Below are 21124 nucleotides of genomic sequence, written 5' to 3'. Positions count from 1 at the left end.
ACATAACCCAAATTCAAACAGTTAGCATGCCGGAACGCGGCAGCCGATCCCATGTTTATGCCGGAATGTGGCAATCTGATCCCATATTATGCCAAAATGTGGCAATTCGATCCAAGTTAGTTATGCCGGAATGTGGCAATCCGATCCCATTTACACACCACAATCACAAACACCAGTACATCATCAAGATCATACATTTAAGTCATGATTTCATGACAATGATAATTCATCTATTTCATCTACAACAAGTGTGATCAACATTACAACATTCATACATATTCGAGTATCATAATGAAGCAAAAACAAGCATACATCACACAATCATAGAATCACAACCATCACCTACAAATTACTCCTCAATCCCTATCGCATATGTAATAATTGACCATACTCAACCCTAGTTCATCTTTAGGATTTCTCATTAGGTTTTAAGCACCATTCAACATAATTCCTCAATTTCATCACTTCAATTATCGGATGTAGCATACATTCATAAATCTAGTTTCACTCTTGATTTCATGTCCTCATTCTTGACCCAATTCTATCCATGATAGCAATTCTAGGTTTTTCTAACAACTCATCAATTCCTCCTCACAGGGCATAAACCCACATACTTTGAATTCTAATGATTATTCATGTAATTTACTCGGTGCACGAAGGTCTACACACAACCCTACCCTTGATTTACATATATCATGTAGTAAGCACAGATTTAAAACTATTCAATTGTAAAAACCTAGCCTACCTGGGCGCCAAGCAGTTGTACGGAGTTTTTGACTTCGATTCTAGTTTTTTCGGGTTCGTGATAGTGAATTTAGCCAAGAATTCATAAGATTTCACCATCCCCACGCTAGAAATCTCATTCTCCTTCATTCCCAAACTTAGAGCAGCCTTTCTGAGGTTTCTACGGTATTTTACGACTTATTTAGGTATTTTAGAAAGATGGAGAAAATAGGATTTCTCGTAATTTACGTTCTGTCTCGCCTATCCTGCTATGGCGCTCACTTATCCCGCCCTAGCGGCAATAGGCCCGTTGTGGCGGGACAGTGGCCCAGAATTTTCGCGGATATTTTCCTTTCCTAATTAACGACGGTTCGGGTCGTTACAATTATTTTCGTTTATTTTTAAGTACATTGTATTATTTGTTTAAAAATTTATATGTTTGCATTTTTAATTTTTGTGAAGGTTAATTGTAGTTATATCTAATTATAATTTATAGTAGAATTAACATAACTTTATTTTTTTTTAAAGTCATATATAGAAAAATTAATTTATAAAAAAGCTAAATTTTATATCTAAAATTAATATTATAAAAATATTACATAAACAATAATTAAATATATAAGAGATTTAATTAAAACATACAATTTATATAATGTTTAATTAAAAGTTTGTATAATAAAATAATATTAAAATATTCAAAAAAGGAATTGGTGTGATGAATAGTGTTACACCAAATTTGGTGTAACACTATTCACACACCAAATTTGGTGTAAAAATTGGTGTGGGTTGGAGCTCAAAACACCAAATTTTACACCAAATTTAGAATTTGGTATTGGGTTGGAGATGGTCTAAGCACAAAAGAAAAGGAACACAAAATTTGTCCTCCACAAATTTTAGCTTGCTCTCCAAGTTTAATTCCTAACCAAGTAAATTGGCACATGAAATTTTTTTCCATTGGGTCTGACCCTACAAGGATCAAACCAACTCTTTCAATCTCCACATTTGTTTACGTTCCAAGCATGTGTATGAATAACTTTGGTCAAAACTTCTAAGCTACTGGGCATTCCCATTGTAAGAGACAAGAAGAATCAAATATTTATATTGAACACACTAGCTCCACCTAGTAGTTGTGATCTCTTAGAGTTGCATTAGTTGATGCATACTCCTGCCAAGTCCTTGCAGTGTACAAACTTGGCAAGCGGAATTATCTTGGTCAACATGTATGCAGTGTTATCGACTTTGATAATCTTCTCGACCTTTATAGCTCCTTCTTCAACGACAACTCAAATGAAATGGAATCTGACATCAATGTGTTTGGGCACTCATAAAATCTTTAATTTTCAATCAGATGAATAGCACTTTGACTCACATCTTAGAGTTGATTCTAGCTGAACCAAACTCAATTCTGTCGCCAAATCTTTCAACCAGATAACTTCTTTCACTGCCTCTGTTACTGTCATATATTTTCCCTCTGTTGTAGACAAAGTGAAAATCAACTCTAGAGTCGATTTCCAACTAATGGCACTACCAACAAGAGTAAAGATGTATTTGGTTGTGGACCTCCTTCTACCAAGATCCCCTGCATAGTCAGAATCTACATAACCGAAAACTGAAATACCTTCATTTTTTTGAACGATTAGGCCAATATCAAAAGCTCCTTTGAGATATCTCATATGCATATTGAATCTCTTAAGAACATTTTCAATGTACCTCTTCTGAGAAATCTCCATTGCAAGAATTTTCATAAGTCTAAAATATCTGAGTCCGAATAATAGACTATGAAGGAAATAGGAATTTGTAGCAAGTCTGGAGCAGTGGCTCACCTTTGTATTCAGATAGTGAAGATCTCATAGTTGAGATCGCTTAAAGATACTCTGTATTCAACAAAGAAAGAGCAAGTGTAGTATCAGTACACAACCATAGTGTAGTGATAGGATCATCGGCTAGTTACAATATATGAAATATTGATAGGCAACCACAACTAAGTAAGCACATTATACACAATTATAACCCAAGTACAACATAGTACGACATCAATATGCATAACAACATGAATCATCTCAACACAATAAGTCAGGTTGACCCTCTCAGGGAATCCACTCAAATACACTGTTAATCTATTGGCGTGGTATCCGATTCCAAGTTAATGTATCAGTGTGGTATTCATGTGATTTTACAGGCGTGATAATTATTTCAAAAGTTAGTGTACTGGTACCACTTCCAACAACAATATGTGTTGACGTGACACTCGATATCAATCATCAACACACAAACACAATCAAAATCATAATGAACCACAATCAGACATGTACATTCATGTAACATATTCATTGCATGTAATTGATAACATCATACATTTCATATTATTTCTTTCCAACTATCTAATCATATATCATTGCATGCATTACTAACGATGTTGTTAACAAACACTTGTACCATATACAAAAAAAAATTATCACCTAGCTCGAATCAAGCCTTGGAAACTCTAAGGAATTGAAGTTTTTTCTTAGTTATGAATTCTGGCTTGTTGTTGGTCTAAATAATAATAATAACAAATACAATAATCAATCAAAAATGACCTACTAATGTTCGAATTATAATCAAATCCTATCCCAGGTCATGCCTATGATTATTCTTCCATTAAGGGTTCCTTCCACCATTAATTCAAGTTAAAATTCCTTCCCCAAGATTAACAACCTAGATTCTAAGGATCAAAAATCAAAATACAAGTTAGGGAAAATAATTAACTTATCTTTACAGAAGAATTTGATGAAAAACTGAAGAAAACTATCCTAAACCGATGAATAGAAATAAATAATCAATATTTATAAAATCATACATCTTTTCTGGCATCCAATCAAATAGTTATCAACAACAATTAAGTCATCAACAACTGGTCACATATGGACAAATAAATAAATACGAAAAATCATACTCATTCTGACCTTACAATTATATACTTGTTGCATCAGCAGATTCACTGATACTCTTTTTCAATAATCATCAATCTCATTCTTATATGTACATATATGCTAAAAGATCTTAATCTTGTTCATCTAGTCATGGCCTACAGAGAATCCTAGGAGTTCATGTATTGTATCAATGTGGTATTTGATCCAATAGCACATATAATCTCTCATTCATAAGCTCACATCAGACTTGAACCACTCATCATCTGAGTAGTAAATGTATTTTTACCGTATCCACCTATTTTAATATGCCAACAGCTCTAGTTACCTCTCAGGATAACCCACCAAATATAGAATAATCACTGGTTCATAATTCATAACATCATCAAGGTACACAATTCAATAATTACATGTTTATTCATACAAATAACTAGGGCTGAGCATAAATACCGAAATATCGAACCGAATAGAATTTTTTCAGTATTTTAATTTCGGTATTTCAGTTTTCGATTCGATTTTTGGTATATATTTTCATATTTTCGATATTTCGATTCGATTTTTGATATGTGATTTTTGTATATTTCGATATTTCAGTTTAACCAAAATATATTATATTATAATATAAATTATTATTATATTAATTATTAATATTAAATATTATATGCAAAATGGAAAATTAGGTGAAAGACCTTTCAAATTTTTGACTTTTCAGTTTTCCATCTGCACAGTGCACTGTGCACGTCCCAATCCCACTTCCCGTCGCCAGTACACATTCAATTTTCAAAGTTCAAACTCCATCTCTCATTGCCAATGCCGCACGTCCCAGTCCCACTTTCCCCCTTCCCACTTTCCGGAGCCGACTAGCGACGTCGAGGCACTGACTGCCGCGATCGGAATTCAGAAGTAGCCGACCAGCAGCAACTGACCGCGAGGCAGCGACCAGGGATTATTTTTTGTTTTCAAGATTTCTTCTTCCGTTTTCTGTTTCTTTCTTTATGATTTTCGCTTTTGTTATTAGGTAGTGTGTGAATTGTGAAATTAATAAACCAAACTAACAAAATCCGAATCGAAATAACATAAACCGAACCGAATTATTTCGATTCGATGTTCGGTACACTTATTACACAAACCGAAATCGAACAAAATTATCGAATGTCCAGCCCTACAAATAACATTTAATTTAATCATAAAGAAACATCAAATATATCCGAAGGTAAACCAATATGCAATACCACTCACATTACATATCAAAAAATTATGCAAAGTCTAACTCCAAGTAAATCATAACCTACTTCATAGAACTCCATCAAATTACTGACTCAATAATTATTGTAGGATTAATTAGTTGTTTTTATCAACCACATAATTATCAACACCTCCTTAATTCTCATTATAGACTATCTTCTTGCTTTATGCAACATATAATGAATTTTTAAGTTTACAATATTTTTGTTCTACTTACTTAAAGTATCAAGATCATTAATAATTGTTTCATTGTCATCTCTTGTTATCAAGTATAACATGACTATCACTATTATCAATTTATCATAATCAATACAAATAGACTGCTTTTTATTAATTTCTCAATTGATTCTGATATTTAAATTTTATGTAATATTTCAAACATCTCATTTAATATTATTATTTTAAAGTTTAATAATAAAATTAATAATATATAATAATTGCAACAAGCTATAATACCTGACTTAGGCTATTTTTAAGGTCAATATCTTAATTTTCATGTTCATAGGTTTAATAAACTATGCAAGAGTGTACTAATCAAGTCTAAAAGATAAGTAAATCATGACCTACCTTGAAGGTGAGTTTTAAGCCTCAATTATCATACAATTCCGCTTTTGTTTGGTGGTTCGATAACATAGTGAAGAACTCAGATGAAGACTTTGGTTAGTCTTTGCAAGAAGAATTTTCTCTCCCTTCTCACCTAGGATTTTTTTCCTCAAAATAAACTAATGGGTGCTCTTAGAATAAGTCCCAACGAAAATATAAAACTCAACACTAAAAATTCACCTAAGAAATAAAATAAAATTTTATTTTGGCAGGCTTTCGCTATAGTGAAACTCCTTCACTATAGCAAATATAGTTGACAAGTCAAGTTTGACTTGACGGCCACTAAAAAATTTCTATAAAGATATAAATTTTAAAATGTCTGAATTTTCATCACACTTTTCAAGCAACGACGAAATAATTTGTTACATGCACATAGGGAACTGAACTTTGTAATCCACACTCGTGGCTATAAACTCAGCTAAAATTCAAAAAAAAAGGTTAAACCACAAGCAACAACACAAGGAGGAACACCATCACCATAAGCATGTAAGCTAAAAAGAAGAGTGGTAACGAGCCAGCCATCACACCTCAAAAGCTCTTTGCAATTAGTTTTCTTATGAAATAATTTTAAATTGGACTGTGCAAAGCACGACCACCATGCTCAAAATATGCAAATCTATTCAGGAAAAGAGTTACAGTAACAATCTACAAATCAATGATAATTTAAACAAAACGAATCATATATAAAATCAAAGAAGGAAAGAGAAAATAAGGAGAAAGTTGCCTTCCATTGAGTTGCGATTATGAGAATTGAAGTTGAGGATTTGAACCTCAACAATTCCTCACCGTTAAATCGAATCGCCCTCTGATTTAAGAAAAAACATCACCGTGTAAGTAGCCAATGTCTATAGATTAGGAGAGATATTTTTTTTTTTCAAAAAATTATAATCAAATAGTTAAAATTTATTTTTATAATATTTTTTCTTATAAGGTACAAAATATCAACATCAGCTCTTATAAAGGCCATTTATAAACTTAACCCAAAATCCTAGTGCCGCCATATTTGGGGTTACAGCCCAACCAATTCAAGATGACAAATGACCCAAATTGAAGCCCATTCACTCCGTTCATTCGTCCCTCCAAATCGTAGGGTTTCTCTTCATCTCTGAAACTAAGCATAGCTAGGGTTTACCGTTACTACCTTTCTCTTACAGGTACTCTTCTCCAAATTGTCTTGAAGGAAATAATACATAGTTTAGCGGCACTAGTAGTTTTGTAGTTTTCGTTTCTGTTTTGTTAATCAGCTGAATTAGATGAAATGCTAGTTGAAATGATTAATATAGGCGACCCTAATTGATTGATTGATTGGTTGGTTAAATTGTTTGGATTATCAGGCCTGTGAAGATGTACACTTCAAGGCAAAAGATTCACAAAGATAAGGATGCTGAACCTACTGAATTTGAGGAGTCTGTTGCGCAGGTTATATTTTTTTCTTCATATTATGATACTGGTTATTTAAGACTTCATTTGGTATTGATATAAAGTTTCTCAAAAATGATTGTTGAACAGGCGTTATTCGATATGGAAAACACTAACCAAGAGCTGAAAAGCGAATTGAAGGACCTGTACATCAATTCTGCACTGTAAGAATTGACAAAACTGCCTACTACTATGGTTAATCAATACTCTATACGTCTCATTGTATGTGACAACATTTGACTTGACATAGTGGATAAGAAGAAGAAGAGAAAGACTTTTGAAATTTGTGATCTAAAACAATCCTTAAATATTTGTGTGCTCTTATCATTTCGGATGAATTTTTAATTTAAATTGTTTCTAATTATAGTAAGGTGACGTTCTTTTAACAAAAGAGAACAGATTAAAAAGGAAAGGGTTCCACATAAAATGAGATGGAGGAAGTATATTTTATGTCTCCTTGTGGTGATTGGTTTTGTTGTGCAGACAAATTGACGTGTCAGGAAATAGGAAGGCTGTTGTTATCCATGTCCCCTACAGGCTGAGAAAAGCTTTCCGCAAGATTCATGTCCGCCTTGTTAGGGAGCTGGAGAAGAAATTCAGTGGGAAGGTACCTTTTGAACTTTTCTCCTATTAGTTTCTCATGATATATTCGACCATTGAGTTTGATAATATTTTATATGAAATGAACAAAATACATCTTATTATTAAATGGTTATTGACAAATATGTTCATTTGGAATTAAATGTCCTGCGCAATGATGTCAAATATTAAGCCTCTCATTTTGGGGCAGTCTTTCACGATTCTACTATGGATTCATCTTCTGTGATTGGGGTAAAAAATATTCTTTATTGGGCAAAAGGAGGGGAATTTTTATTTTTACCTTTTGACATTATTGTTGGAGGACTTATTTGCACCCCTGCTTTTGATCATTGTCTTTCTGCTATTTTGATTTATATATATCTGTCTAGGCAGAGAAGTTAGAGACCAATCTTTTATATCATTGCTCATGAAATGAAGATCTTCAATAGCTGCCCTTCTTAATCTATGCTGCAAATTTCACAGCAAAACTTGTAGTGATCACTGAAACCATTCTCAGTCAGTTTTGTGTTGGATTTTATTGTATTGAAGATAAATTGTTTTCTTTTTGTTGATACCTTATTGTATTAACTATAAGCTGTGGTAGACTTCCTATTGTTGGTCCCATTTAGTGCATCATGAAGTAGATTCAACTCAGGCACAACTTTAAGTGCAGCTCTTTTATGACACATTTCTTAAGATGGGGAAGCTGATTTTTGTAACTTTTATTGCTTTATCCCTTTTCAACTCATAATACTCAAGGTGCCATCTCTGCTGCACCTTCTTGATATGATTATGTTTTAGGTGCACTACATGTAATAGGTATCTTTTCTGTTTCCATTTTTTGGTATGATAATGTATCTCGCTGGTATTTTTCTGAATGTACTGAAATGCTATTTCTTTTAGGATGTAATTGTCATTGCAATCCGAAGAATATCGAGGCCTCCAAAGAGAGGTTCTGCTGCTCAACGGCCCCGTAGCAGAACTCTTACTTCAGTTCATGATGCCATATTGGAGGACGTGGTTGTACCAGCTGAAATTGTTGGAAAGCGTGTTAGGCATCACGTTGATGGATCCAAGATAATGAAGGTAATTTATGGCACAATGTTTCGTTGCTTAACAGTTTGTGTTTCATGCTTAGTAGGAAAATCTTGTAGAAGTAGAATCAGAATATGTGATATTGAAGAGCAGTTTAAATGATGGCTTCTAAGACATGTTAATAATATCAAATTAGTGATAACTATTATTTCTACGAAGGTTGAAGAGATTGTGTTGTTATAGTTGATTCCTTTTTTTCCCCCCTATGTAAACTTGCCACTGTTATTGATAGTTTTAATGCTGTTGTCGCCAGGTATTCTTGGACCCAAAGGAACGAAACAACACCGAGTACAAGCTGGAGACATTTTCAGCTGTCTACAGGAAGCTATCGGGTAAAGATGTTGTGTTTGAGTTCCCCTTAACGGAGGCTTAGGGTACAAACTCCTGGTTTTGCTATTACCCTTTTTTTGCAATTTTGATGTTTATATTATTTTATTTTATTTTATTTTATTTAGAAGCGTTATGGAACAATGTGAAATTGTTCCTGTTTTCTCTTAGAGCTCTTTTAGATTTTTGGTTTGTTTGTTGAGTTTAGTTTTCATTTGCTAGTCTGTTAGAAAAGCTGCTTAAAACTGATCCTGCTAAAACTATTGAGGTCTCCAAATTTGATATAATCAATGTGTATTTTTACTTGTTATTAAGGGGTGTTGGTTGAAATTACGAATATGAAATTAAAAGGTAAGTTATAAACAAAATGGCTTTTGCTCATAAGTTATTGAAGTTATTTTTTTTTAATGATAAATGTCTTTCATAGAAAATGAAAGTTTGCGGATCTAATATATGGAAATGATTTCCGCCCATAAGTATGCTAAGGTATTATCTTCTTGATGGAAAATATTTTTTCATAATAATGACTTTCATTGTATCAAATATTGAAAAATAATTTTCTTATAGTTTATTGAATGGTCCATATTTTCCCCTTCCTTTCCTTATATTTGCAGTGTTAGGTAGGCATTTGGTAAGAATTATGACCTTTGGAATGGGAATCCAGCATTTTAATGAAGTTTTAAAATTATAAAAATGATATGTTGAGTTGTGCGGATTGAAGTACAATTCATTGTTTAGTCCATCTTAACTCAATTTAATCTTAGTCCATCTCAACTATACATTAAGTTGAACAATAACCTATTTTGACTTGAGGTCGATAGTAATTATAATTAGTAATACAAAATAGCATGAGTAAACATGATTCAATACAAAATTATCCTTAGTGCACGAAATCAAACAATTGATATGAAATAATTACAAAATAAATAATTCTAGCATAATTGATCTGATCATTCGCAATATACTCTACTTAGCACTATTCTTATAATACACTCTACCAAAAGACCCCTAATTTTTTTTGGGGTGGGGTGGGGGTTGGTTGGGGGGGATTAATAGGTATTATTATGTATTAATATGAAATCGTGTTTTGATAATAGTTAATTTGGATTATTTGGCAAGTAATCACAAATTTAATATTGTTCGACTTAAGTTGTATAATCTACTACTCTCTAGTTTCCTTTTTACACTTACTCTCGTACCAAAAATATTTTTTCCTATATATTTGTTCATTTTAGTAAATTAAAAGATTTTTTTTCCTTTCAATATTTACCCTTATCATTCCGTAAACATAATCAATAAGAATGATTTAATAAAACAAAGTCAAGTTAATAAGAGCTAAGTAAAATGGAGAGAGTATAATAAAATTAACTTGGGGTCGATAGTAAATATAATTATTTTTATTAAAAAAAAGGAAAAAATATATAATTATTTTTATTGAGGCATGACATTTTGGTCGTCATAGAGAAGGTTAAAAGTTAGGATTCGAGAAAATGTAACACTGATTCCATCGAAGCGCAATATGTTTATATAGTTAGCAATTAATGTCATGCAATGGCGTAGCTACATGGTTGTTATGGTGTTTAATAGGACACCCTTTGTCGAATTTTTTTTTTGTATATACAAGTAAAATGATATACGAAATGATTAAATAACATATTTTGGACACTCTTAACACAATAAGTTGTTATAACCTAGTGGTTTTATAGTGCTCGCGTGTTAGAATCTCACTTTTGGAAAGAGTTTTTGTTGTGCTCATTTTTGGACACCCTTTGTGAAATTTCTAGTTCCGTCACTAATGCATGTCATGCAATCATGCGTGTAGATGCAACATTACTAGAAGGGATTGATTATGCTTTAAGATAGAAGCTCAACTCCTATAGTATCGTAATTGAATAGCAATAAACCAGTAGATGGCATGTGGCAAAAGTATTCCTCAACTTCCTAAGAATACAAAAGACAAGAGACAAAAGCAAGAAATAATATAGGTATTCGTTGTATGCTTATACTTGAACTAAAAATTTTCTTAGGTGAAATCTAAATTTTAATTTTATTGAGTTTTAAATTGTATAATGATGATTTCAGGTATTGAAAATTTGATTCTAAACCTAATATTCATATATATTAAATAAAAAAACTTCTTAATACATATATAAACATTATTTGAACAAAGTTATTGAATTTGATCGAACTCGTATCCATGCTTTTAGCTCTGCCTTGATTAAAAGTTCTGCTGCTTGGTGTGCTGGTGTATATATTGATGTCTCCTTATTTATTTGATAACAACATCAACATGGGCAATAAACAGCTCAAATGATAGAATCTCTCCATTAAAATTCGGCATTATAAACAAAAAAGAAGATGTAAGCTTTGCCGTTTGAATCAGCTTGAACGTTTTAAATTCGCAGAACAAAATGTGACACAATAAAATTGAATGTAGCATAAATATGCATGATTGGTTGTATAGACTATAGTCTATTATAATTTGAGGTTGTTGTAAAATTGTCATCTCTTGAGTACATTCTTGCAAACCAAAATAAATACTATACTATACTAAATTTGTACACCAAAGGATGACAGTAAAAGAATGATATACATGGTATAAAATTAAATTCAGTTACTAGTTGCTCAAAAGTAAAAGTATATTTTGTCGTTGTAGGAAGGTAAAATTTATAAAGCTGTTGTACTTCTTAACTTCCTCTGCATGTGCACTCATTGTGGAGGGACCAAACTTGCCTTTCATCTTTAAATTCACAGTTTCTTTTTTCTTTTTATTTTTACTTTTTGACATAAAAATCATTAGTGATCCTGGCTAGTACTTTCTCTGTTTCATTTTATATGAGTTAATTTGACTTGACACGGAGTTTAAGAAAGAAATAAAGATTTTAAAAATTTGTGGTTTAAAATAAATGACAAATGTTTGCGTGATTATAAATTATTTCATTAAGGATATTGATATTTTAAAATTAAATTATTTATTAATATAGAAATGTGTCATTTTTTCTGGGTCTACTTAAAAAAGAAAGTAAATCGTATAAATGTGAGACAAAGGAAGTATTAAAGACACCAAGAAAGTACTAACATGGGTTGTGGTACAATAGTGAAATTTCACCATTAATTAAAGATCTCAGGTTTGAGCCTTGGGTATGAAAAAAGTTTGTTAGAAGCACCATCACCGAATGAATCCTGCAATGCGCGATGCAAATTTAATCGAATGTGGGGTGTGAAAAAAAAAAAAAGGACACCAAGAAAGTAGAAACCAGACCATATGTCTAGCCTTTCTTCTTTTGACTTGTGACCATCCTCTAAATTTTTTCTTTTAATCCCAACTTCACATTTAAATATTATTGTCTTCTTACTACAACAACAATCCCAAAGATTTAGCCTTTTCTATCCTTCCAATTTACTCCAAGTAAAAAAAAACAAAAAAACATGGCAATTGATATGATCTCAGAGGTTACAAGTCCAAGAATCTCTTTCTCATCAGATGATATTTGCTGCAAACAAGTCTTAGATTTGCAACATTATCAATCAGATTCAAATTCTGAATTCGATTTCTGTATTAGCAACATCGCTAATACAGAAACTTGTTCGGCAGATGAACTCTTCTTAAATGGATTAATTCGCCCTCTTCAACTACAACAAAAAGTTGTCACATTATCTCCGACTTCAGCTCCAGCTCCAGTTGCAAATAATCAAAATGTAATCTCGAAACACATTAGTGTTGATGATGATGAGCAAAAGGATCAAAACAAGTCGTTTTGGCGTATTAGAAGAAGTACTAGTCTTCACGGAAATAAGAAAAGCTCATTTTGGTCGTTACCACGCAGTAATTCTACTGGATCAAAGAGTTGTTCAGTAAAAGAAAATCAGAAACAGAAAAAGAATATAATGAATCCTTCTTCTGGAGTTAGTTTTTACTCATCACAAAAGCCTCCATTGAGAAAGAATTATAGTAATAGGATTTGCATTAATCCTGTTTTGAATGTACCACCTTATACTTTTATTCCAAAGGCTACTGCTAATCTCTTTGGTTTAGGATCTTACTTTGCCAATGGAAAAGATAAGAAGAGTAAGAAATGATTTTTTTTTGTGTATTTTGTACTTTCTTCTCTTTGTTTTTTTTATAAATTATTATTGAATTTCACCATATTTATTTTGTTTATAAGTTCTTTTTTTATATANGTAATGGGTGAGTGTTAGGCTGACTTGTCTTGGTGGGATAAGACGAGTGCCATCACGTCCATTTTTGGGTCATGACAGATTTCGGCTCGCATTTATATTTTTTAGTTTTTGGTGTATACAAGTAAGCACAAATAGTCACACGCATCCTACATGCATAATACGTGTAGGACACTATATAGGACGTGAATTGTCACTTATTCAACTTTATATAAATTTAAGTATCTATTCTCATATATGACCTAGTTTAAGGATGTATTATGCCTTAGTGGAGTTCTTTTTGTCTCTTGTGCTCATCTAAGTAAACAATTAATTCCAAGTCACATAAATGGTAAAGATATATGATAAAATAAGTACTATACTACTGTGTTAATTAAATACTAAAGAGGATATGAATGGAGACAATTATAAAGGATTTGGTGAATTGAATTAGTCATTAGGAATGTCCATAAAATAATAATAATAATAATAATAATAACTACTACTAAACTGTAAATAGGCTTAGGGGACACAAAGACAAGAGGCCTTCTTTTGTGCTCAGTCCCTTTTGTTTTTTCATTTGAAATCTTAGATTTAATTAAAGGGTTTCTACTATCAAGATTACCTTTTTTTTTGTCTATCTTTTCAAAAGATGTGATATATTTGATTAGGTTCAAACTTTTGAGGAGCGGTTTATGGTATTTGTTGCTTTTGTTTGTTTTCTTGGGGGGGGGGGGGGGACAATAACATCTTACCCAACAAAAATGTAAAATATGGGTTTTAAATATATTACCAACATTTTCATGAAATACTACACATCTTGAGGATCATTTCAAACCAAATGAGTAATAATTTTCACCAACAATTTTTCCTTCAAGTAAAAATCATGTTTAAATATAAAAGTAAAATTTACTTTTTACTTCTCCATTTTAGCAAATTAGGAGAGCTTTATTACTTGCCTCCTATATTAGAATAGATTATTATTATTATTTTGAGTCAAATAATAATGTTTGATATGCAATTTGAATTTCTTAAATTGTATTTTTTTTTTATAAACATAAAAATCACACAAGTCGTGAGAACTATCAAGTTTTATCCAATTCTTACACAATTTTATTAAATGAACAAACCTTCCATAAACAAGATATCGGAATATCATATGATATCGCAATGATAAATCACATATCTCCATTTTTTTATAAATAAATATTTGCGATTATAAACTTTCAATTTTATAAATATCTACTAGTCAACAATAGTAGTAACTAGTTATTCTTTAATATAATCATTTTACATGATAGAAACATTTTTTTCACGCATACGTCATATTTTTTCTTGCAAAGTTTAATATGATGGGTCTTGTTTTACAAAATATAATATTATGGATCAAATTTTACATTTTAAAAAGTTTGAAATCATGATTTGGAATTCCAAATCATGTTTTTTGAAGAATTGTGATTTGAAATCATGACTTCATAGCGCATATCAAAACATAAACTTAGAGTTTCAAAACACAATTAATTAATAAGATTAGTTTAGTAAAATATACCCCTAATAAAAGTTATTTTAAGAGTTATGTCAAGTCAACATGAGTAAAGTAAAATGAAATAGAGAGAGTATATATTCCTTCCGTTTACATTTACTTGTTCACAACACTAAAAATATATTTCACTTTTACTTGTCACTTTTAGCATATAAAAGAATATTTATTTTTTCATGTTTTTATAACCTCGTCATTAATTACTTATTTCTAAATTATTTTTCAAAATTTAAGACTCAATATCAATTAGTAATTTGTATATTATAATAAAATAATTGTGTCAGTCATTATTTCTTAATAATTGTGCAAAATTTAAAATGAACAAGTGAAAGTGAACTTATTTATTTCTAAGAGTGGTTTTCTAACTTCCATAAAATATTGTCCAAACGGGTAATATTAATTGGAAGTTTAGATACTCTTTTGGCAAATCTTCTTGAAAAAAGAGACCTTGACCACCATATCCATCAGAGCATTAATTGGAAGTTTGACTTCAACAACCCCTCCCAATAATTCTACTAAGGTGATGATCCTATGTTTATTTGCCTGCAAACAAAAAGTACAATCACTTCCTAAATTGTTAGGTGAAATATTTGGGGTTGTAGATTAGTTCAAATGCACTTGTTCATATTATACTTAAGTATTTAATAGAAAATAAAATCAGAATCATTCCTTTACACGACATGGTATCTAATTTTGGAGTACTCACAAAAATTTATTAGATCCTTCTTTGAAGGAGATCTAGAAATAGTCTAGTTCATTTTTTTTCCAAATTAAGAGCAAAAAAGAAAAAGTGAAAGGCAAAAAGGGTATTGAGAGAAGGAGAGGTGGTCCTCCTAGACTGGCTGAATTGTTCACAACTAAGTCTGAAAAATGGGATTGAATTTGATCGAATCAAAATGAATCGACTCAATAAATAAGTAAGTTACTATATATATATTTATTTATTTATTTTTAAATTATTATTATTAAAATAGTAACAAATATGCAACCTAGTATTAGTAGAAAGTAGAAATCAAATGCTTAGAAGTTGAAACTTTGACTACTTTATTTTGATTGAAATGTATTTTAAATGTAATTGAGTAACAAAGTAGAGTAGTTGTTTGTACGTTCTTTTAAATATATATTTCTACATATATAATGTGTTAGAATGATACAATTGAGACTTTTTTTAAATGGTCGAAGTCATAATACTCTAATATACGAGTATATGTCAGTCGAAGTTAAACAAATTATGGTTATCAATTTATTATACCGCAAAATACTGAAACCAAATATTAAAATATTGAATCATACCAAATCAAATTGATATTATAATGGTATAAATTTTAAAAATTACATACCAAAATTACAGTACGGAAATTTCAAATACCCTCTGACTTCTTGTCTGAGTACTTAGAATGCTTTCATATATATCAACAACAACAACATACCCAGTGAAATCCCACAAAGTGGGGTGCTTTCATATATATCAGCCTCAGTATTTCATATATTCAAGAGCAGGTAGGTGTACATAGATTATCTTTGCCCCCTCCCTCTTATTATTTTATCTTACGTACTCAGTACATTATTTTATATTGACGCCTTGAGCTTAGGGAAGTTGAACTCATGTCATCTCCTCTTCTTCCGAAGTTGTCAGATCTAGAGGTTTGATTGGTCTTTTGTTTTGTACAATTGATGGGTAGGTCAGGGCCTGTCCCAGTCAAGTTTAGTAGATTAGGGAGTGTACAGTTATCATGATGACCTTTGTATATATTTTTTTTGTGATTTTAAATATCATGCTGATTTCAACGATGTGCATAGTGTTTCATGATTATAAATATCAAGATGATCTCGATGGATCACAGAGCGTTCTCTGATAATAGATATCACGATGACCTCAATGATCCACATAACATTCTATGAGTATAGATATTATGGTGGTCTTAATGGTCTGCACAACGTCTGTGACTATAGACAGCATGGTGGTCTTGTCGGCCCACAGAAGAACTTATATTTTTTTTGTTGTGAATTGATGGGTTACATGAATTATTATTGTTGCGCGATCCAAATTTAATCGGAGCTCCACATCCTTGAAGAGTGTGGGAAGTAAATAGACAACCTTTCCAAATCCTGACCCACAGTCTAGACATTGTTAATATTTGTCATACCATCCCTATACCTAAGTAAAAATGGTCATCTTGAAGTTGACCCTCTTAAAATTCTACAAGCAAGTATTACAATGAAGGAGGGTCATGTATGCATGTTAAGACATACATAAAGTGGTGAATATGTCGCTCAAAGAGGGGACCCTAAATATATATCAGATTCCTCCAAATGTACAAGTAAAGAAAGATCCGCCACAAAAATGAAGGGAAGAAACCCATGTCTAGAGCTATGCCACTGTAGAATCATTAACATTCATCGCAACTACAAAAATTGTGGATCTCTAGAGGAGATCAGGACAGGCAAGAGAGGAGAAAGAAAAGGATGACACTCAACTGCGAGTTTCAAGCTAAAGGTCCTCACAGATGTATACCTCTACCAGCTGATTCTGGGCATGTCAAACCTCTTTCCAGCAGTGGCAATTTCTCTATTCCTTCTTCTCTAGAACTCGAGTCACAAGACCAAGAGCGATGGTTCTTCCTGATGCTCTGAGGGACACCCTTCCAAGACCCTTACATTTAGAATGCTCTTCAACGCAAATCATCCCTTGCAAAACTACCTGAACCATGACAAACAGATTAAAGTTAAGATCTCTTTTATAGCTAGAATCTTCGATGCACCCATTCCCACCAAAGACATTTTTTATTTATTTACTAAAATGATAAAACATAAGCATATCAATAGACATATAGTTGCTCTTGAGAGAAACCTCAATTATAGCATTCTGCTTTGCTAGAAGACATCTAGGTGATTTCTTGGTCTCCTTTCCAGTCTTTGGATCAAGCAAGGACAAAATCCTCACAACTCTTGCAGCCTCCTTAACATGGTGTACATGAAATTCCAACTGCACGTTTTCAAATATCCAGAGCTATTGAGTTATTAACTAGAAACAGATGTCATGCAACTCTGTGAATTTTGAGGGTAAAATGACAAGAGCTGCTACCTGAGAGCCAATTAAAATTGGAACAGCAATATCCAGGAGAAGAATCTTCAGTTCCAAATGATTTGTAACATCAATAGGATATTCAGGGTGGCACAGCACATCCCCTGCCTTTACACGATTCACATCTATACCTTGTAGATTAACAGTGACATTGTCTCCGGCTTTTGCACTGTTACAGACCTGAGAATTATGTTCCAAAGAACGCACTGTTGCCATTTCTCTTGATGGCATAACTAGAACCTGACCATGTTAAGAATTTAGCGTTAGAAAAGACTATTATCCTTCCAAAGAATTTTTCATTCTTGTTACAAGGTCAAATCTTGTAGAATAGAAAAATAATCTGCACGTAACAAAAAACCACCAATGGTGCATTTACTGACAACATTAAACAATTGCTGTCCAATAGATGATTGCACCATACAAGCATTATGATGGCAATTGCAGTAATGACCTAACAGCATGTCCCAACAATGCCCTAACAAGATGACTGCGCAAGTATCTGTTAGTTATATTAGTCCTCTTTAACTCTATCACTCTGTTAACTAGAGCCCGTACACTCTAATTCACTGGTATCTTACATTACAGGGAGAAAAAAGAAGTGTCTTTGTGTTTCACCGTGTACCTATCTCATTATTGTCAACATGCAGATGTCCCTTCCAAGACAAGAAAGAAAGACATAAAACATGGAAGTAATCAAAACCACCTGAGGTTTCAATCCAGGCAAAGCCTTAGCTCAAACAACAACTGCCTTGAACTCCCATCCCCCCTCAGCACACACACCCCAAATAAAATTCAAAATACCGTAAAATATACAGTTAGAAAAGAGTTACACTCGGAGAAAAAAATGTAGAAGCACCTTGATGGAATTAGGATACATGTTTACTTGCCTAATGCCTCCCTCTGCCCCTCCTAATGAGAGCATGGTATTTTGGCAGGTTAATTTGGGTGATGGTCAGACTGATGACATGATCTATAGGCACCAGTATAACTCCCTGTACAGTTATGACTCAAAAGTCCAAGTCTTCTAAAAGCATATATATCATAAAGGAGAAATATCTTTTCTAGATATGATACTTGATGAATTTAAATGTTGAGTGTCAAAATAAAGGAGAAGGATCTCTCATGCATTAGTGGGTAATTGAGTACCTTATCTCCAGTTTGAAGAGCTCCTGTCTCCAACTTTCCACATACTGACACCTGTCCTTGTGAGGGTAATTTAACGAGATCACATATCGGCATTAATATAGGCTTTGAGTAATCTCTTTGGGGAGGTTGGAGAGAGTCTATTGCGTCTAAAAGGCATGGACCTTGAAACCTGAAATAAACTTTCATTATTAACTACAAAAGACAACGGGAGCTTTGCGAGCTATTTGTGTACGACACTAAATTACCACAGAAATTTTGACTCCACAGCACAATCATCATTTTATCTAGGGAAAAAGGATAAATATACTCCCGAACTATCGTAAATGGTATGTAGATACCCTCCGTCATACTTTTGGGACATTGGTGTCCCTGCTGTCCAAAAACTAGAGCATATATACCCTTTATACTAAGGGGCATACACATGTCATAATCTTATCCACCGATCCGACATTTATCGACTGATAAGATTGCGCCATGTGTCCCTATTTAGTCTTCCGTTAGAGTGAAGGTCATATATGCTCTAGTTTTTAGACGGCAGGGGCACCAATGTCCCAAAAGTATGACGGAGGGTATCTGCATACCATTTACGATAGTTCGGGGGTATATTTGTCCTTTTTCCCTTTTATCTATTATCTTGCAAATTTGGGTTGTCAATCTTAAGAACACTTTAATTGTTTCAAATTCCAATTGCATACAGTTTAACTTATCTATTTGCTATGTAACCTACTGTTTCCATTGTTCTGCCTAAAACTTCCATGAAAGCATTTATCTAAATGATGCAAATACGATAAAGTTGAAGATAACGAGTAACACTATGCGTCCTTTTAGCGTTAGCAATTGGCCAGTAGACTAACCAGGACAACAATCTTGCATCAGAAGGACTTGTCACCAAATTTTGGTTTTGCATGGCACTCAGGGGAATCCACAATACTGATGAATCTTTAAACTTACAAGCACGAAGAAATGTTCCTAGTTGATTCTTAATTGTATCAAACCGTTCTTTGGAGTATCCCACTGCATCCATTTTGTTAATAGCAATTATTATCTGGTCCACCCCAAAGCTTTTGATAAGTTGTGCATGCTCCCTTGTCTGACCTCCACTAACATCAATGCCAGCTTCAAAAGCACCTATTGAAGCATCAACTACGAGAATTGCAGCATCTGCTTGTGTTGCACCTGATATCATATTTGGGACAAAGTCTCTATGGCCTGGGGAATCAAGCAGTACAACACGGTAACTTTTTGTGTTAAAGTAGGCAACAGCCACTGTCATAGTTATTCCCCTCTCTCTTTCCTCAGCACTCTCATCCAATGCCCAGGCATAAGCAAAGGACCCTTTTCCCTGATTATAGATAGGATATGTATCAATCAGCTAATCAAGATTTCACTATGTCCTTATAAAAGTGGATGAAAAGTGAAAAGAAGGATTACTTGCTGCTTGGCCTCTTTTTCATATTTGTGCATTTCCTTCTGAGATATCTGCCCCAAAAGGTGTAGTAGTCTTCCTGATAGTGTTGACTTCCCAGAATCAACATGGCCAACCTACATGGTGAAAATTTTGGAGTAAGATCAGCGGATTAGACATTCAAAATGTTTGAAATCTTGAATCACATAAATGATTGACTCACAATTGCAAGATTTAGCTGGTTCAATTTGTCTTCTAATTGACCAGTGCATACAATTTTCTGAGGTTTACTCTGTGATCTTGAAGTTGCAATTCTACTCTCCACATTGTGAGAATTTGATGATACAGACATATTGCTCACATTGCTCATGCCGTCATGATTTCCTCTAGTTTCTATAGAAGAACCTCTATCCTTCATGTCATCACATCTAACCTTCGCCGTTGATGTGGAAGAACTAGTAGGCTCTTCAGAAACCAATTTTTTTTTAACTTCACCAGCTATTTCCTTTTTACTTGATAGGACATTTGACTGTACGACTTTGTTGCTAGTAGCTGCAAAAGGAATAGTAATATACACGAGATATGTCAAACTCCCAAAATAGAGTACAGGATATAAAATATTAGAAATTAAGACTACTGTTTTTTGGTATTATTGGAGAGGTAAAATGAAAGGTGTCATCTTTCTGCATGATTTTGGAGGAAAATTGGCAAAAGTCGGTGCATGAAAAATTCAGTTTCAATCTACTTTAACATTCTCAATGACAAAAAGGGAAGCAAAGTCAGCAGGAAGGTTCCAGTAAACAGGTAAATAGTTTAACAATTGAAAAGAATAAAAAAAATTTAAAAAAAAAAAGCTTGCAGGAAGGTGTCATTGAACAGGTACATAGTTG

The 21124-nt window shown here is 32.8% G+C and overlaps 4 protein-coding genes across 5 annotated transcripts in view; 2 read left to right on the top strand and 2 right to left on the bottom strand.

The window, feature by feature from the left end:
- Positions 1-2063: 2063 nt before the first annotated feature.
- On the bottom strand, positions 2064-2453 carry LOC125861310 (secreted RxLR effector protein 161-like). Its single transcript, XM_049541236.1, has one exon. It carries the CDS (start codon positions 2451-2453, stop codon positions 2064-2066), a length of 390 nt encoding a protein of 129 aa, XP_049397193.1.
- Positions 2454-6480: 4027 nt separating this feature from the next.
- On the top strand, positions 6481-9221 carry LOC125862556 (40S ribosomal protein S7). The gene is made up of 6 exons (XM_049542663.1): positions 6481-6634; positions 6815-6899; positions 6990-7063; positions 7383-7506; positions 8382-8564; positions 8827-9221. Exons 2-6 carry the CDS (start codon positions 6825-6827, stop codon positions 8944-8946), a joined length of 576 nt encoding a protein of 191 aa, XP_049398620.1. The 5' UTR covers positions 6481-6634; positions 6815-6824; the 3' UTR covers positions 8947-9221.
- A 2931-nt stretch (positions 9222-12152) lies between these two features.
- LOC125862870 (uncharacterized) lies at positions 12153-13049 on the top strand. Its single transcript, XM_049542992.1, has one exon. It carries the CDS (start codon positions 12330-12332, stop codon positions 12978-12980), a length of 651 nt encoding a protein of 216 aa, XP_049398949.1. The 5' UTR covers positions 12153-12329; the 3' UTR covers positions 12981-13049.
- Positions 13050-16833: 3784 nt separating this feature from the next.
- The window catches only part of LOC125862855 (uncharacterized), a 15668-nt gene continuing 11377 nt past the window's right edge, over positions 16834-21124 (bottom strand). For both annotated transcript variants that reach the window (XM_049542980.1, XM_049542981.1), the window contains exons 5-11: positions 20458-20786; positions 20261-20371; positions 19684-20171; positions 18830-18998; positions 17684-17923; positions 17450-17584; positions 16834-17299 (exon numbers count right to left, since the gene is read on the bottom strand). In XM_049542980.1, coding sequence (XP_049398937.1) covers positions 17168-17299; positions 17450-17584; positions 17684-17923; positions 18830-18998; positions 19684-20171; positions 20261-20371; positions 20458-20786 — 1604 coding nt within the window. In that variant the 3' untranslated portion in view covers positions 16834-17167. The remainder of the gene's footprint in view (positions 17300-17449; positions 17585-17683; positions 17924-18829; positions 18999-19683; positions 20172-20260; positions 20372-20457; positions 20787-21124) is intronic.

Source organism: Solanum stenotomum, chromosome 4, assembly GCF_019186545.1.
Source record: "Solanum stenotomum isolate F172 chromosome 4, ASM1918654v1, whole genome shotgun sequence".
In the NCBI taxonomy this organism is placed as follows: Eukaryota; Viridiplantae; Streptophyta; class Magnoliopsida; order Solanales; family Solanaceae; genus Solanum; species Solanum stenotomum.
Note: the sequence above shows the minus strand (reverse complement) of the source record. Positions and strands in the feature narration are given on the sequence as shown.

What these genes read in the sequence shown, in the direction of transcription:
- LOC125861310 (XM_049541236.1), bottom strand. Translation starts at nt 2,453, where the DNA reads ATGGAGATTTCTCAGAAGAGGTACATTGAAAATGTTCTTAAGAGATTC.
- LOC125862556 (XM_049542663.1), top strand. Translation starts at nt 6,825, where the DNA reads ATGTACACTTCAAGGCAAAAGATTCACAAAGATAAGGATGCTGAACCT. An exon ending in TTGAGGAGTCTGTTGCGCAG is followed by an intron (nt 6,900 to 6,989) that starts GTTATATTTTTT and finishes ATTGTTGAACAG; the next exon opens with GCGTTATTCGATATGGAAAA. An exon ending in CTGTACATCAATTCTGCACT is followed by an intron (nt 7,064 to 7,382) that starts GTAAGAATTGAC and finishes TTTGTTGTGCAG; the next exon opens with ACAAATTGACGTGTCAGGAA.
- LOC125862870 (XM_049542992.1), top strand. Translation starts at nt 12,330, where the DNA reads ATGGCAATTGATATGATCTCAGAGGTTACAAGTCCAAGAATCTCTTTC.